General features: G+C 37.6%; 1 protein-coding gene across 1 annotated transcript; it reads right to left on the bottom strand.

Annotated features, from left to right (window-relative positions):
- Positions 1–1,663: 1,663 nt before the first annotated feature.
- LOC144433017 (uncharacterized) lies at positions 1,664–17,476 on the bottom strand. The gene is made up of 13 exons (XM_078121331.1): positions 17,419–17,476; positions 15,680–16,288; positions 15,064–15,234; positions 13,802–14,398; positions 13,448–13,480; positions 12,089–12,682; positions 10,465–10,497; positions 9,064–9,657; positions 8,361–8,393; positions 7,179–7,772; positions 3,591–3,623; positions 2,530–3,122; positions 1,664–2,041 (listed from the first exon to the last, which is right to left on the bottom strand). Exons 1-12 carry the CDS (start codon positions 17,474–17,476, stop codon positions 2,533–2,535), a joined length of 3,939 nt encoding a protein of 1,312 aa, XP_077977457.1. The 3' UTR covers positions 1,664–2,041; positions 2,530–2,532.
- Between the last annotated feature and the right edge of the window lie 1,569 nt (positions 17,477–19,045).

Here is a 19,045-nt window from a genome sequence, read left to right as displayed (position 1 = left end):
AAATACTATATTTACTGACATCAATAGGATATTTGGTGCCAAGTGTAAAGTTGTTGCTTCTCTATTAAGTGTAGTATAGTTTTAAATGACAGATAGTAGTGCTAAGTTAAAAGAGTTGAACTGATTTTGCTGACAATATGGATATATATACTACGAGTAACTTTGCATGTGTTTTAGAATTCAATCACCAATACCATTGATTGATGAGGTCGCCTTGTACAATTGCTTCGTTACTAGTTCATATGATAAGTCTACAGAACATTGAAGAAAACTGCATACAAAACAAAGTAAAGTTGTCACAGGATTCAACATGCCGCCGTTTTGATTTTCCCATCGTATTTTGCCTGTCTCTTAATGAATTAAAAAAATAGAAAAGGAATCTAGAAGTTTTGTTTATATTTTTATCTACATTCTCCTAAAGGCTCTTTTATGTAAACGAGGTGCAAATTTTGAAAGGTAAATCCTGCAAAAACCTACAACTAAAACTTTCAAAGAATTGAAAACTTTCTCTCTAGAATACGTTTATGGCCTTTTCTTCGTACAGGAAATTGTCATTCTATAAGTTGACTGACTGACTGACTGACTGATTGAGTGATTGAGTGAGTCACTGACAATTTGATTGTTTATATATTTTACTTGTAGGTCGCTAGGTTATGATCGTCACAATTGCCGCCTTAGAAGACATGTTGAAGTGATAGAAGAATACAGCCTGATCGACTCGCAAAATTTACTACATGTTTAGATATTATATCCCAGAGACTTAACATTGGTTTTATGATCTAGTGATCAAAGCTCGATGAGATTTTTCTGCACTAAAGTCAGTTCTGGATTTGAAATTACCACTGAGAATTGTAATAAATCCAATTGGGGTGTTATAAACAGATGACATTATCACGTGACCTAGTACATTCAGATTGGAGGGAGATTTCGGTCGTAAACATAACTATTTGAGTGAAGTAGCCAGTTACAACCATCTGTCAATGTGTGACGGAATGTTGTTGTCAACATGATTCATCAACTGTTGGAATAACGGAATTCACCTACGTTGGAATCTTCTCGACTTGACGTGTAATGCAGATAACATCAACTTGATGTTGACGTAGGATCACTAAATTAGACAGCCAATGACAATTATCGGATTTCATAAATTCGACAAAGACTAAAATTTCCACAATAACGCAAAGATTACAACGAGTATATATATCTGCTTTGCTTAAACTTATATTGTATGGCGCGTATAATTAATTGGAGAAATAAAACGGTTCTCATACTATGTTTATCTTCAATTTATGTGTTGTGTTTTGCTACTTTCTTCCCTTCCAGTTCTTTCATTGTTTATCCTGAAACTTTGTAATTGGACTGCTTCCCTATTTTTGTAAGTAACGCCAAAATATTACAAAAATCTCATGTTATACCCACCCACACACGGTTTGTTATATGACTGAGAACAATAACCATTCACTGACTTCATGCACTGACTTCACAGTGTTCAGTGGTCTCTCTCTCTCTCTCTCTCTCTCTCTCTCTCTCTCTCTCTCTCTCTCTCTCTCTCTCTCTCTCTCTCTCTCTCTCTCTCTCTCTCTCTCTCTCTCTCTCTCTCTCTCTCTCAATATTAAAACGGACACATTTCTGCTATCAAGCATTTTATTGCTGATAAGTATGATTTTCTATAGCGTTTATTCTATAAGGTAGCAGAGTGTGCAATACTGTCATTCATCACTTTGGAATTTATATACCTCCACCGCTTATCTTAAAAGTGAATTTCATAACTTGTGTAAAAGGCAATTGATAATTGATATTACATTCCTTCGCCATCGAAAGAGTATTATTGACATCAAAATTCTACTGGTCTCTCACTTAAAGGTATTTTTGTCCTTATGATAGATATTATACTACTATATCTTTCACATGTGGTTATATTTAAGCCTAAGCACTACGGCAAGAGAAGTTTTCAAGATCAGGAATAGACAAAGTAAACATTGGCCTGCATTAAATGGAACTGAACAAAGTAATTCAAGATTTCGTCAGCCATGGACCATTCCTGTATAGTGAATGAGAGGGAAACAATGAATGATGAAATACTAACATTAGGACAGATATGCATCTGAAATTGATCAAAATATATCCCCCCCCCCCTCTCCTTTACACAATACCAATTCCGCACTGATAACACTGTATTTCAAAATCAAGGCAAACGTAAACCTATTTAATTTCTAAGATACTAAAAATGTTCGGCAAAGGAATGCCGATGCAACACATACATGATTGTCACAGTATAATAAAATATATGCCTCTGACAATAACGTTGTAATGATTTCTGTAGTAAAACATTGTATTGTTTACTAAGGCTATCTACAGTGACGACCAACACACGAACGTCTGAGAAAATATGTACAGAGTGCATACCAACCACTTGAACGAGCATTTACTTCCATGTATCTACTTACAGTGTTACTCAAACTGAAAGGGCAATATAAAGATTATACATAATTGTTGTTACTTTACAGATATACAGTCTGTTTGACTTACATATTATGCATAGGTAACAGCTATCACACATCTGCTACTCGCTATTTCACCCTGCCAGGCTGAAGTATAACTCTCTCTTTCAAACAGGCCACACGAAGTACCAATACCAATAATGTTACCATCAGGTCCAATGGTGATCTCCGAGACGACACCACTTCTATCAACATTGGTCCAAGTTCCTTGCACACCAGGACGGCTCCATAATGTACCACCAGTACCAACACCAATTATCATACCATTCGGTAAAACAGACACGGACTTGACACAACAGCTGTTTGGTACTGGACCACTCCAGGTACCTTGGACGCCAGGACGTGTCCACAAGTTAAGTCCCGTACCAATACCAAGAAGTGAGCCATCTGCCAATTCAACGACGTCGGTTACGCAGCAACTGCCGGCAACTGGTCCTTGCCATGCAGCATTGATGTCAGTCTTGGTCCAGAGATTATTTCCCATACCTATACCTACAATGGTTCCGTCCTTCAGTACGACCATATTCTTGACACAGCAAGTGCTAGGAATGGGACCTTGCCAAGTACCTTGTAAAGCAGACCGACTGTATATCTGGTTGTCAGTACCAATACCATAAAGAGCTACAGAATCAAAAGTCAAAAATCGACGTAGTTTTCTTGCAATGTTTGCTGTTCAATTGACCTCTTGTATTCATAGGAAACAATTTACTATTTAAGCATAACAAGTTTTTTGCGAGACATTGAGGGGAGAGACATGGCATGATTTCTTTTAAGTGGTGTTTCGTCTATAAATACTGTATACCGTAACATTAGAACGCATACTTACTTTCACATAATTCCCTTCCACAGCTTGTGCTACAACTTAGAGTGTTTTCTGTCAATTAAATATAATTAGTTCTGTCTTTGATTACCTGACACACTCATGATGGTCGGAATCTGAAAATGGCTGTTTTACTTTACTATATTTATTTCAAGACGTATGTTGTCAGGTGACATTTTACTTACTTTTGTACTACAATTTGGTTCCAAATCACATCTTTACAAACAAACGCTGATATACAACAAAATTATATTACATATGTTCCATACCTGATTCTTGAACTTCGGGTTTGGCTATAGTTGCTGGAGTCCATACCGAAAATAAGGAAAAATGGGGAAGAAAGTGTCAAGTTGACTGAATAGAGGAGACCAGCGATGGTTTGATACACACCATTAATGCTAAATTAATATGCTGAGATTAATACTTGTGGCGTATCAGCAAATTCTTTTACGTGTTATAATTAATGTTATAACAATTGTGATCTTAAAGTGTACAAGCAAAGGTACATACTTTTTTTCGTAAATATGTTTATTTTGTCATAAAAATAAAGGAAATCGGGTTCGTAATGGTACAATTCTAACACGAGAAATTGCGCGAAAAATGAGGCACTCTTGGCTCAGCCACAGAGCACCTTCAGGTAAGTACCTTCATTTGCATATGAATAGGACAGCGTTTGGAACTTTATGACGTCAATGCAGGAACACAAACGCTTTTGTCAGTGTATCTTTACATGCAAAGCCATTATGGTCGAACTAGAAGGTCAACTTCACAACCCGTTTTCGCCAGAACCCGACGTTGAATATTGGTCAGATTCCCCAAGCTTAGAGCAAAAACCCCTGGCTTTAACATTTGATGGTGTGATTCAGCCATATTCATTCAAACCAGCCGCTAGCAGTAGTGATAGTTCCTCTGACAGTGAAAGGAATGAGGAAGACGGTAGTCAACCACAGAGACTGAATGACACTGCTTGGTAAGTGTTGTTCGATGTAAATTTCACAGATAAATGTTGTCCTGGCTAGTACACATTATATGCAATGTTATACATGTGTTTTTATGTCCATCATACAAGTTTAAATATTGTTTTCTGACTTTGCCTTGCTGTCTTGTTCGGCAACATAGACCATCCAGCCTATTGTTTACATCCTAGAGATGCTGTTATCAGGCCTATTCAAGGTATTGTTTATGTAAAGTGACGCTAAGGCACGCGACATTGTTGACATACTCAAATAGAGGTAAAACCCTGGATGCTTCATAGTACAACAGGCACACAGACTAGTCTGGTTCTGAGGACTGTACTTCCTATTTTACACTATATCTTCATACATCATATGTAAAATTGCACATTTTTGTGAAACTAGTATTGAACTTTGACTAGTCTGTCTTGCTTGTGTTTTAGTCTAAATCTAACGATGATAGACACATAAAATATACTACATTTATATGACCTTTGTATCTCGAGTTTCGGAGAAATGCTAAGTTTATGGTGGCATAGGGAACTTATGATGTCATAGTCGCCTGGCCTAACATTGAAATTAGACGATGTGAGACTCATTGTATATCAGACGATCAGCAAAGGTTTTGTTGTTTTGAAAAACAGGGACATAATTAAAGCAGACTCTCCATTTTCTAAACCAATGAAAACTCCGATCAATATCTGATATCCGACATTTTTCGTTTGAGAAACTAGCGATATAGTCTCGTCATCCGTGTCGACCTTCGATAGAATTACAACATTACTACATTCTTTGACAGATTTATTGTTTCGGAACGCTTGCGGAAAATGCACGGTAAAGTTACGTATCTTTTGGGTGCATCTCGTTTAAAGCTAGATTACTAAACATTTTCTACTTATGATATTCGACATTTAGCAGAGAATACGTTGTGAAAGCCAAGGAACGCAACTTAATGAGACTTATAAAATATCCTTTATTTATCCAGGATTTCGTTGATAATTACAATAAGTTCAAGATACAGTAACTAAATTCCAGAAGGGTTGAACATCTTTGCAGCAGGGTCAGACTGATACACAAAATATATTTATGTTCAGATGTAAATTATTTAAAAGACAGTATCGAAATAACCGACATTTATTAGGGTACAACAACTAGCTATAGTATTTTCGTGTGTTTTCAGACTACCGTTGAATTCCGTAATAATAAATACAACAACTAGTATTTTCGTGTGTTTTCAGACTACCGTTGAATTCCGTAACAATAAGTACAGCAACTAGTATTTTCGTGTGTTTTCAGACTACCGTTGAATTCCGTAACAATAAGTACAGCAACTAGTATTTTCGTGTGTTTTCAGACTACCGTTGAATTCCGTAACAATAAGTACAGCAACTAGCATTTTCGGATGTTTTCAGGCTACCGTTGAATTCCGTAACAATAAGTACAACAACTAGCATTTTCGTGTGTTTTCAGACTACCGTTGAATTCCGTAACAATAAGTACAGCAACTAGTATTTTCGTGTGTTTTCAGACTACCGTTGAATTCCGTAACAATAAGTACAGCAACTAGTATTTTCGTGTGTTTTCAGACTACCGTTGAATTCCGTAACAATAAGTACAACAACTAGTATTTTCGTGTGTTTTCAGACTACCGTTGAATTCCGTAACAATAAATACAACAACTAGTATTTTCGTGTGTTTTCAGACTACCGTTGAATTCCGTAACAATAAGTACAGCAACTAGTATTTTCGTGTGTTCTCAGAATACCGTTGAATTCCGTAACAATAAGTAAAACAACTAGTATTTTCGGGTGTTTTCAGACTACCGTTGAATTCCGTAACAATAAGTACAACAACTAGCTATAGTATTTTCGTGTGTTTTCAGACTACCGTTGAATTCCGTAACAATAAGTACAACAACTAGTATTTTCGTGTGTTTTCAGACTACCGTTGAATTCCGTAACAATAAGTACAACAACTAGTATTTTCGTGTGTTTTCAGGCTACCGTTGAATTCCGTAACAATAAGTACAGCAACTAGTATTTTCGGGTGTTTTCAGACTACCTTTGAATCCCGTAACAATAAGTACAACAACTAGTATTTTCGTGTGTTTTCAGGCTACCGTTGAATTCCGTAACAATAAGTACAGCAACTAGTATTTTCGTGTGTTTTCAGACTACCGTTGAATTCCGTAACAATAAGTACAACAACTAGTATGTTCCGTCGAGCTTAATTAGTAATTCATAAGTAAACATTACACAAGGGCTTGAAGGTAATTAGTAATTCATAGGTACACAGTACACAAGGACTTACAAGGCTTCTTAACACGTGAAAGCTTGACACCTTCCTGGGCTGGCTGAGGTGCGAAGCACAGGGGATTAAGGGGCAAGTATTTTTGCGACTTTTCTAGTCAATGCGCATAATATTTAACCGTACGAACCCAATTCCCTTTATTTTATGGCAAAATAAACATAATTACGAAAAAAAGTATGTACCTTTGCATGTACACTTTAAAGATAGGACCTAGAAGGAAATTTGTTAAATACCTATACAGTGAACGGCAAGCAAACTGTGTTAATTAGGTGTTTCTTCAAATAGTTCTTCTGACAATCACAAATTGGTCTATCTATATATCAGTACATTTGTGTTAAGAGGTTTACTTGTATAGATGACTGCCGTTGATCTATCTTCCATTTAAAACGTCCAACTTAAAGTTTTACATTTAAATATCAGCCCTTTGTGATTTCAAGGAAGTTTCCATATAAATTATTAGTCCTCCACGTTGTACAGATAGAAAGGACCAGCCCTATGTACCTACATCATTCGGCTCTATCGAGTTTAATGATACAAACACAACATTTACACTTGTCACGAGAATAAATGACAAATAACCATACATGTACTTACGTGTTTCAACGAAGGAAACAGCTATCACACATCTGCTACTCGCTATTTCACCCTGCCAGGCTGAAGTATAACTCTCTCTTTCCCACAGGCCACATGTAGTACCAATACCAATAATGTTACCATCAGGTCCAATGGTGATCTCCGAGACGACACCACTTCTATCAACATTGGTCCAAGTTCCTTGCACACCAGGACGGCTCCATAACGTACCACCAGTACCAACACCAATTATCATACCATTCGGTAAAACAGACACGGACTTGACACAACAGCTGTTTGGTACTGGACCACTCCAGGTACCTTGGACGCCAGGACGTGTCCACAAGTTAAGTCCCGTACCAATACCAAGAAGTGAGCCATCTGCCAATTCAACGACGTCGGTTACGCAGCAACTGCCGGCAACTGGTCCTTGCCATGCAGCATTGATGTCAGTCTTGGTCCAGAGATTATTTCCCATACCTATACCTACAATGGTTCCGTCTTTCAGTACAACCATATTCTTGACACAGCAAGTGCTAGGAATGGGACCTTGCCAAGTACCTTGTATACCACCACGACTGTATATCTGGTTATCAGTTCCAACACCATAGAGAACTACATGAGTCGATGATGATAGAACAATGTTGTAAATGCGGTCTTCAAAGACCATGTATACTAGGTATCAAGTCACTACACTTTTAAAAATGGCACATTTTAATTCTACTCAAAGGAAAAACTCGTGTTTACCGAGAAACTTTAGTTGCTCCCCCTCCCCCTACAGTGTTTATATAAACATGATGACGTTGCCATGTCCCCAAGCGATTTTAGTTTAAATAGACTGGAGGTGGAGCCCTGGCTGGATATTCGCATGTCAAAGTCAAAACTGAAACAGTGGTTCGTCTAATACTGTATACCGTAACATTAGAACGCATACTTACTTTCACATAATTCCCTTCCACAGCTTGTGCTACAACTTAGAGTGTTTTCTGTCAATTAAATATAATTAGTTCTGTCTTTGATTACCTGACACACTCATGATGGTCGGAATCTGAAAATGGCTGTTTTACTTTACTATATTTATTTCAAGTCGTATGTTGTCAGGTGACATCTTAGTTATTTTTGTACCACAATTTGGTCCCAAATCACATCTTTACAAACAAACGCTGATATATACAACAAAATTATATTACATGTGTTCCATACCTGCATCTTGAATTTCGGGTTTGGCTATAGTTGCTGGAGTCCATACCGAAAATAAGGAAAAATGGGGAAGAAAGTGTCAAGATGACTGAATAAAGGAGACCAGCGATGGTTTGATACACACCATTAATGCTAAATTAATATGCTGAGATCAATACTTGTGGCGTATCACCAAATTCTTTTACGTGTTATAATTAATGTTATAACAATTGTGATCTTAAAGATAGGACTTATAAGGAAATTTGTTAAATACCTATACAGTGAACGGCAAGCAAAATGCGTTAATTAGGTGATATCAAAATGGTTTTTTTTCACAATTATAATGAACTCTGTATGATATGCTTGATGGTATACAGTGTACATTTCCGTCGTTTCTTTGTGTTGTGTTTCTTCAAATAGTTCTTCTGACAATCACAAATTGGTCTATCTATATATCAGTACATTTGTGTTAAGAGGTTTACTTGCATAGATGACTGCCGTAGACCTATCTACCATTCAAAAACTCCAACTTCAAGTTTTACATTTAAATGAGCCCTTTCTGATTTCAAGGAAATTTGCATACATTAATGTAGTCCTCGACGTTGTACAGATAGAAAGGACCAGCCCTATGTACCTACATCATTCAGCTCTATGAGTTTAATGATACAAACACAACATTTACACTTGTCACGAGAATAAATGACAAATTAATCATACATGTACTTACGTGTTTCAACGAAGGAAACAGCTGTCACACATCTGCTACTCGCTATTTCACCCTGCCAGGCTGAAGTATAACTGTTTCTCTCCCACAGGCCACATGTAGTACCAATACCAATAATGTTACCATCAGGTCCAATGGTGATCTCCGAGACGACCCCACTTCTATCAACATTGGTCCAAGTTCCTTGCACACCAGGACGGCTCCATAATGTACCACCAGTACCAACACCAATTATCATACCATTCGGTAAAACAGACACGGACTTGACACAACAGCTGTTTGGTACTGGACCACTCCAGGTACCTTGGACGCCAGGACGTGTCCACAAGTTAAGTCCCGTACCAATACCAAGAAGTGAGCCATCTGCCAATTCAACGACGTCGGTTACGCAGCAACTGCCGGCAACTGGTCCTTGCCATGCAGCATTGATGTCAGTCTTGGTCCAGAGATTATTTCCCATACCTATACCTACAATGGTTCCGTCTTTCATAACAACCACATTCTTGACGCAGCATGTGTGCGGAATGGGACCTTGCCAAGTACCTTGTATGCCACCACGGCTGTATATCTGGTTATCAGTTCCAACACCATAGAGAACTACATGAGTCGATGATGATAGAACAATGCTGTGAATGCGGTCTTCAAAGACCATGTATACTGGGTATCAAGTCACTACACTTTTAAAATGGCACATTTTAATTCTACTCAAAGGAAAAACTCGTGTTTACCGAGAAACTTTAGTTACTTCCCCCTCCCCTACAGTGTTCATATAAACATGATGACGTTGTCATGTCCACAAGTGATTTTAGTTTAAATAGACTGGAGGTGGAGTCCTTGTTGGATATTTGCATATCATAGTCAAAACTGAAACAGTTGTATCAAATGAATATTAATGTGCGATGACGACAGCCTGTCAATTTGTGATGGGTTACTATTGACATTGGGGTTGAACTATTTAATGCCTTGAGCAATGGTGTTGTCTAGACGTAGTATGAAGATAATGCTTGTGTATAATCGGAATACAATCGCCAGGAACTAGACTATAACTTTTCCTAATATCAAGCGAGCATGCATAGTGCATGGCGAATATGCTTATTCGTAGCAACATTATTCAATAGTTCGTGTCCGTTGCTGGTATAAATCCTGAATAAATACATGCTTACTACATATGTAAACAAAAGGGCAATATCGCTGTATTACAAATTAATAATGAGAATAATGATGAAGTGGAAACCAACAAATACCACAGATGAAGTAGTGAATTTTGAACTGACCATTCAACAATAAGGACAATAGGTTATTCTACTGAACTACAGACAACTAGTATATATATATATATATATATATATATATATATATATATATATATATATATATATATATATATATATATATATCCCTTACCTGCTGGCTCTGCTTCCTGTTCCACAAGGCTTGCTAGGTTCAATAGATAAACAGTACATTAGTAGGATCGTAATGAATATCATATTGAATTGTGTGTATTAGTGTGTATGTTCTATTACATAGTAGAGTATAACATTAATGTGTACGAAATTGGCTTCCAACTCGATAAACTGGTGTATACAAATAATGGGTGAACATGTACTACATGCTGCACTAGTATTATATATATCCAAAAGTGAACGTTAGTTGGTGAATATTGTAGCGGGAAAATTGAAATATGGGTCTAAACTCCAAAAATCCCGTTTTGTGAAAAAGGCCAAGAAAGCAATTCCGGCACTAGGCCCATATGACCCTAAGTCACATTAAAATCACAATATTTTTTGCACTATTTGTCTTCAATCAGGACAATTTTTGGTGAGATGAAAAGAAACACCAGACTATTGGAAAATATCATTGGGTCTTTTGAGAAATATGTAAATTTTTCAAAATAACAAATATAATTAATTTTTTCACTGTGCCCTAAAGCTTTTGACACTGAGCCAGCTTTAATTCATGTTTTTTACAGTTACATTTCAGAATGAAGGTTGACCTTTTCAGAAATGAGAATTCACACTTTCAATTGTTAAAATTGAAAAAAAGAAATCACCAAAAAATGGATTTAGACTCTTAAGGCACTAACCATAAACATAGTAGTATAACGTATCGTAACTACATGTGGTTTAACCACAGCAATATTAAGTATACGTCAATGGCCAAAGTCAAGTTATATAATAAACTGATGCTTTCCAACTACCAATAATTTGCGCTTAATTGGTTTGTTTTCAGCTTTAATATAATAATGAAAATTATACTCTCTAATCCTTCTACAAATTAAAATCGCACAATTTTACAATGTATATATACCGTAGATGATAAACATATACAATGTATAACAAAACTAACTCGCAGTTGAATAAATAATAAAAGTGTTATTGGAAGTATGGGGGAGGGTATCAGTTTCTTAATTGCTAAACATGATGAATGTGGAAACGTTCGGTTTCACATACTACTGTTAACCTTGCTAACAAGCTTTATTTAGGGATATCATATCAAATAAAGTGTTTCTATATATGATCACAACTTTTGTTTTGAAAGGTGAATTAACTTAGTACTGTGAACAGCTTACTCTAGCTAAGATTTTTAATGTATCATACCATGCACGAGCCAAGTTGAACAAAAAATAAGAAATATGTATATACTCTGGTTGTTCACATCACGACAACGCGAGTCTACGTCACTGGTTCTACTGACAGTGTTCGAAATATGAGTCAAAACGTTCAAAATTGCCATTACTTTCCCCGATTATTCTTTGATATCACTGGCGCTGGTACAATGATGTTATTCTCCAATATTTTTCTTCATTCAGCCGGAAAATACTCATGAGCTAAGGGTTGTCGCTACGAGGCGCTGGACGAGTGGTGGTGACAAAGGCACATTTGGGGTATTTTCCTTGGCTGAACGAAGAAAAACATTCAGGAATAACAGACTAGCGATTTAGTGTGACTACGTTTAATGTAAATATAACGTAACTAGCTTCTGTGATAACGATATTTTTGGAAACAAAATGAAAATTACTCATACTTACATTTGTCTACAAAGGAGACGGAAATAACACATCTGCTATTCGCTATTTCACCCTGCCAGGCTGAAGTATAACTGTCTCTTTCAAACAGGCCACATGTAGTACCAATACCAATAATGTTACCATCAGGTCCTATAGTGATATCCGAGACGACACCACTTCCATCAACATTGGTCCAAGTTCCTTGCACACCAGGACGACTCCATAATTTACCACCAGTACCAACACCAATTATCATACCATTCGGTAAAACAGACACGGACTTCACACAACAGCTGTTTGGTACTGGACCACTCCAGGTACCTTGGACGCCAGGACGTGTCCACAAGTTAAGTCCCGTACCAATACCAAGAAGTGAGCCATCTGGCAATACGGTGACATCTGTTACGCAGCAACTGCCAGCAATTGGTCCTTGCCATGCAGCATTGATGTCAGTCTTGGTCCAGAGATTATTTCCCATACCCACACCTACAATGGTTCCGTCTTGTAGCACCGTCATTGCCTTCACACAACAGGTGTCAGGAAGAGGACCTTCCCAGATACCTTCAATCGCATTTCGCGTGTAAATTTTGTTATCAGTTCCAACGCCGTATAGTGCTGTATACAACAACACAGAGATAAAACATATTTTACTAAGCTGGTATTCCACACGATCAAATTTATACTAGTAAGATAATGATATGCATCCCCACTCAGGAAAAATTGAAGTCACGATTGTCTTGATATATCGTAAACACTTCTTATTCAGGATAACTATATAACCATTTACTGAATATTGTATGATGCACTAGCCATTTAGAACAAAAAATATGGAATATAAACTCTTGTCGTTCTACGTCACAACAATATGCGTCTATGTCACTACAACGCGTGTCTTAGTCATTTGTTCTGCTGGTTTGAAATATGAGTCAAAACATTAAAAATCACCATTACTTTCTACTATTTTTCTTTGATATGACTGGCGCTGGCATAATTATGTTTTTCTCCAATATTTTCTTCATTCACCCGAAAAAAAACCCGTGACCTACGTCGTGACAACGGCCATTTAGGTTACACGTAGAGAGAGAGAGAGAGAGAGAGAGAGAGAGAGAGAGAGAGAGAGAGAGAGAGAGAGAGAGAGAGAGAGAGAGAGAGAGAGAGAGAGAGAAGAGAGAGAGAGAGAGAGAGAGAGAGAGAGCGAGAGAGCGAGACAGAGAGACAGACAGACAGACAGACAGACAGACAGACAGACAGACCGAGTTTCGCATTCTTTTCAACACACATTTTCAATCGTACATTACAACCGAACATTCATGAGATATCAACACCTACAATTAAATTACACAAAAGTAATATTTTCTAATAAGGAAATTTATACTATACCTATTACGGGTGGTTGTTCTTGTTTAAGGAAAGCTGTGTGAGAGGGATAGAATAATGACAAAATTATACATTGATTAAACATGTTACAAGTTTTAAGAAGTGAAATAAATTCAGCGCATTATTCGTAATGAATTGAATGTGACTGAGCTATGCAAAAATGCGTATCGGTGCTTATTCTTTTGCAGAAAAAGTGTTACATATAAGGCTGCTGAAACACTGCATGTTTTGTATGATCAGGCTTTCACGCAAGTGTTTGTGAGTGCTGGCTTGATTATTTCTGTTTGTTTGTTTGTTTGTTTGTTTGTTTGTTTGTTTGATTTGTTACGTTTTTTGTGTTTGCTTTATTTAACTTACATTTATCGACGAACGAAGCTGAAACGACACATCTACTGTTAGGTATTTCGCCTTCCCAAGACTGGGTGTAAACTTCTCTCTCCCAAAGGCCACATGTGGTACCAATACCAATAACATTACCATCCTCATTAATAGTAATATCAGAGACGACACCGTTGTCATCAACTTTGGACCAAGTTCCCTGCACTCCAGGACGGCTGTACAGTTTACCATTCATTCCAACACCGAGTATCACGCCACTTGGTAACGTAGATATGGACTTCACGCAGCAGCTGTTTGCTACTGGACCTGCCCAGGTGCCTTCTGCACCGGCACGCGTCCACAGATTGCCATTCAAACCAATACCGACCAATGTACCGTCTGAGAGTGATGTGACGTCAGTCACGCAGCAACTGTTGGCTGTTGGTCCCTGCCATATTGCATAGACGTCGGCCTTTGTATACAATTTGTTGTCCATACCTACACCAACTATTGATCCATCATGCAGAACGGTCATGGACAAAACACAGCAAGTACTTGGAATAGGGCCTTCCCAGACACCGTTACGACCACTTCGACTATAAATCAGATTGTCTGTTCCAACACCAAACAGAACCACTAAAACACACGAGAAAATAGTTTTAATGCTTGGTAGCAGTATTTACATCATGCGCTATTCTTTGTTTTCACATTTGACTATTAAATGCAAAGACAACAGTTAATAAATATAGAACAATGGTCACAGAACGACACAAATCATTATATTCCTTACCATTAAAGGACTATGACATCATATGTTTGTTTTTCATGTTCTAAAACGATCCTATTACAAAATTAATGATGCGTGTTGGCCTACTCCGACCTTGTATATCAACTTAATTCGACTACCATTGTTACTAAAAAGTGAAATCTAGATGAAGAGATAGTGAATTCAAATTGCTAAAATAGGCGTCGAACACTTTTACTTAAAAGATAACACGTGTGTGAGTGTTTACAATCACCGATCTTCTTTCTCCCATTTTAATAAAGCTCTTAGTACCAGAAATACCGTTCACTGACACGTCGGAAAATAACATGATGAAGTACAATGGGTCATGTCGAACTGTTTTTGTGCATGAATACACCTTTTACTTTATGTAGCCAGCCCTATATCCATTCAATATTCGATTTAACCCTTCCCCTGTGACTTGGTACGCCATTTTAACCATGCTCTATGATACATACATCAAAGCGTTCAATATAATGCAAGCTAATTATTCTGATATTAAAGTGTAAAGACATACTTTCGTCCTCCTGTTCAGGCTCCGGTGGCAGAGTGGCTGGTGGCAGAGTGGCTGGCGGCTGAGTGGGTGGTGCCTGAGTGGGTGGTGCCTGAGTGGGTGGTTCTGGAGTTTCTACCTTTTCAGTTACTACTGGTTCTGGTGCAGGGGTAGTCACTGGTTCTTCCAAAGCATCTGAAATGATAACACAGTGATTTGTTGACGTTATATTGAACCTCACGAGTATGTATGTATGTATGTATGTATGTATGTATGTATGTATGTATGTGTGTGTATGTATGTATGTATGTGTATGTATGTATGTATGTATGTATGTATGTATGTATGCGTAAGCATGTATGTATGTATGTATGTATGTATGCATGCATGCATGCATGTGCAAGTGTGTGTACGTTTGTTAGCTAGTTTGTTTGTTTGTTTGTTTGTTTGTTTGTTGGTTTGTTTGTTTGCAAACGTATATAAATATGAGAAATGATTAGATATTGGTTAAATTACAGCTTCCGTTGCTCAATGCACATGTAAAGACAATTAAATCTACATTTGTTAGATGTGTATATCTTGTCGTTATTTAGAATTAGGAATTCTTAAATCAATCATGACTAAGCAGTCTTCAACTTACCAGAGTTACCGGGAGCAGTGATCGATATTACACATTCACTCTCAGTTAGCTCAGAAGTCCATTCAGTAGTATCATCGTTATAGACATACACGCCACACGTTCCCTTTTGAATACCAAGTATTCTACCATTTGGTTGGACAGCGAGATCAGAGGCCTTGAAACTCTTGCTTTTCAGTGTCTCCCAGGGACTGTTCAGATCATCTCGTACTTTCATGGTACCACTCGTTGAAACGCCAATAATTCTGCCATCGTTGTACGCATCTACCATAACCACTCCTCTAGGCTTCTTTGCAGTGACCCACTTACTTGTCAGGTCTGAACGATACATCAATTTACTCTTATCTGACACAGCAATGATTGTGCCATCTGACATGACAGAGACATCCGTAACGCAACAGCTGCCCTCAATTGGGCCTGTCCATTCACCAGTAGTCAGTGACGTCTTTGTGTAAAGAGCGCCCTCTACGCCTACACCAACCAATGAACCGTCACTCATTACAGCAACGCTTGTTACGCAGCAACTGTTTGCAACAGGACTCCATTTCCCGCCAAAACCGACGGATCTTGTCACCAATGAATGTTCATCGGTAACACCAATCAATGTAGGACCTGGTTTGATGGACAGGATAAACAGTCATTATTATCAAGACATGACTTTAAAACTGCTAGCTGCAACTGGGATTACTTTTTCATCAGGTAACCAGCTGTACATTTACTAAAAATGTGTCAGTTACTTATTTTAAAAAACCCATTGTATCCGTAGGTGGCGTAATGACAAGTTTAAATCGTCGGCGAAAGCTCGGTTTTGAATCTGTCACCACGTTAAAACTGCACTAGTTTGTAATTGCAGTATCATTTTTCGATCAGACAACCGTAATATATTCACTGAAAAGTGTTAAAATACCAGTAATCCGATTCTGTACATGCTAATCAGTGGTTGATCTTATCCATTAGTATTGTAATAACAGGTTTGCTACGTGATCGTCGTTGATGGCTCTGATTTTTGGATGCAGACGTAAAAATCAATTCGATTTTATTTATAATGTATACAGCCACAACAATATACGTTCTTCTACAGATGATTAAATACTTTTCAGGATGCGTAATATTTCGAGTAAGTTACTGTATCTAACAACAAATTCAAATGTTCAGTTGCAGCTAGCTTTGAACGGTAAAAACAGTTTGAGGAAAAAGAAGCAAATATTCACTGTGCCGTTGAAAACTGTAGCAGTAACTAAACAATTACATGTTAATTAACAGAACAAATGGTGTTTATCCGTCCAAATTGGTGAATCTATAGTTATCTCAGATTGAAGGCAACGTCCGTAAATACGTTTTGCTGCAAGTTATGACGCATTAAAAAAAATGGTCAGCTTGCAACGCCAACGTCGCGTTTTCAGGTATCATTACTTGTGTGTAGTACTCACCAATTGCAACTGGTTATGTGCCCAACAGTGATGTGGCGATGCGATGGCAGGAGTGGTCCCCGGAAAGCAAGCACAAAACCAGGAATCAGGATAAGAGATAATATTAAGCAAAATTCTTCCTAGGAAATACTAACCGATTAAACCAATCAAGTTGCTGAACTCTAAAGTTACCTCAACATACTATCAAAAAAAAGCGTTCACCTTCAGAAAGCCGTCAGTGCTAGTGAACGTCCCCAATACGATTTACACATAAGCTTAAAGTGAACACTGAGTTGCTACAACATGCATAATGTCACAAATTGCCATTCTAACTGTTAATGACCGCAGAGCTTTTTAAAAGGCATGTTGACAGCTCTTTTAGGAGAGCCATAACTTCCTAACTAAAACGATCGCAAAACACTGGAATTGTGTTTTATGAACTATCTATAAAGAACGTTTATGTGACTGTATCACTATATACATGTATACTAGTAGTGCATACAATGTCTTTTTATGTTAAACATACCTGATGCAAATGGTCTTGCAAAGAGCACAGCGGCCAGGAGTGGCAGCAATACCATTGACGTCATGTTTTTGGGTCTTCAGGAATACTATAGAATATCAATCAGAAGACAGGGCGAATTTTGTCAGTGTTAATTATCCTACATTATCTAACATCAAATCTGTGGTAGTCTTAGATAAAATGTATCCATCACGCACATTCACTCATTTTTATTGTCTTATTTTCTTATTAGCCCCTCGAAGGAGGGGGAGGGGCTATTGCAATATGCTCAGTGCGTCCCTCCGTCCGCTATACATAATTTCGGTGGCATGTAATATCTATTTCTCGTTCAAACCTGGTACAAAATTGGTATGTTATATAATACGTACTCAGGTCAATTAGTTTCACTGTGTAATCGCATCAAGTGTGACAATTGAGGCTATACCTGTGGTAAAATATCGCGGTTTACTGCAATTTCAAAAACTGTAATACATAATGACTTCATTCAAGTGTCTACTTCCATATTACCAGGTGCAAGTCTTCTTTTATGAACTTGACTGTCAGGGATTAATTATCAAACTTCAGCCAGTTCTTGCATATATCACACGCACCTTACAGTAGCTATGCAAGACCGATTTCTTTAAACTCATGTTGTTAGGTAAAACCTAACAATAGATAAATACACATGCATTGCTTGTGGTGCACACAATAATTATATTATAGTAATGTTAGTTTTCTCTGCGTGTGCTTTCTGCATGCGCTTTACAGTTATTACCCCAGGACTTTATACTTCCGCAACTCCTTAGGGGCATGCGATTTATTGCAGCCTCTATAAGTATATGTGATTAAATTATTCACATTGCAACCTCTACCCTACCAGGTCCCTAATTATACAGCTGGGTTGACTGGCCGGAGCACACTCGTAGTTCAAATCCTGACCAAGAACTTTAGCCATTCAGAAACAAACGGCAAACGCGAGGCTGGAATCATACCAAAACGCAAACCAACCACTCTAACCGTTCATCTATCATTACTCCACGTGGTCTAAGATCTAGCAATGTGATATAACCCATCATGCTGTGTATATATTTTAGACAATTTATTGCAACTGTAGTAAAACGTGACATTGTCAACTAAGCAAGGTAATCATAAAAAAAAAGCATTTGATTGTCATTTTAATCCTCCGACAAAGTTACACACATTTTGAGATAATTTCATTATACATTAGTCGCCATAACTGTTTGATGAAGCATTCGTGGCTGTGGCTGAAAACGTGTATGACAAAGTAATGTTCCCCACTGCAATTTGTCTACCCGCGTAATGTTAATGGATACTCAACTGATATATAACTTAACGACCTCATAGTCTAATTATAAAACATAATCCGTGCTATACGCAATATGACCCAGCACACATTGGTTATAACACATAGTAATTTTTATTTTACTATTCTTAAAA

Source organism: Glandiceps talaboti, chromosome 3 (genome assembly GCF_964340395.1).
Source record: "Glandiceps talaboti chromosome 3, keGlaTala1.1, whole genome shotgun sequence".
In the NCBI taxonomy this organism is placed as follows: Eukaryota; Metazoa; Hemichordata; class Enteropneusta; family Spengelidae; genus Glandiceps; species Glandiceps talaboti.
This window is presented reverse-complemented; position numbering and strand designations above follow the sequence as displayed.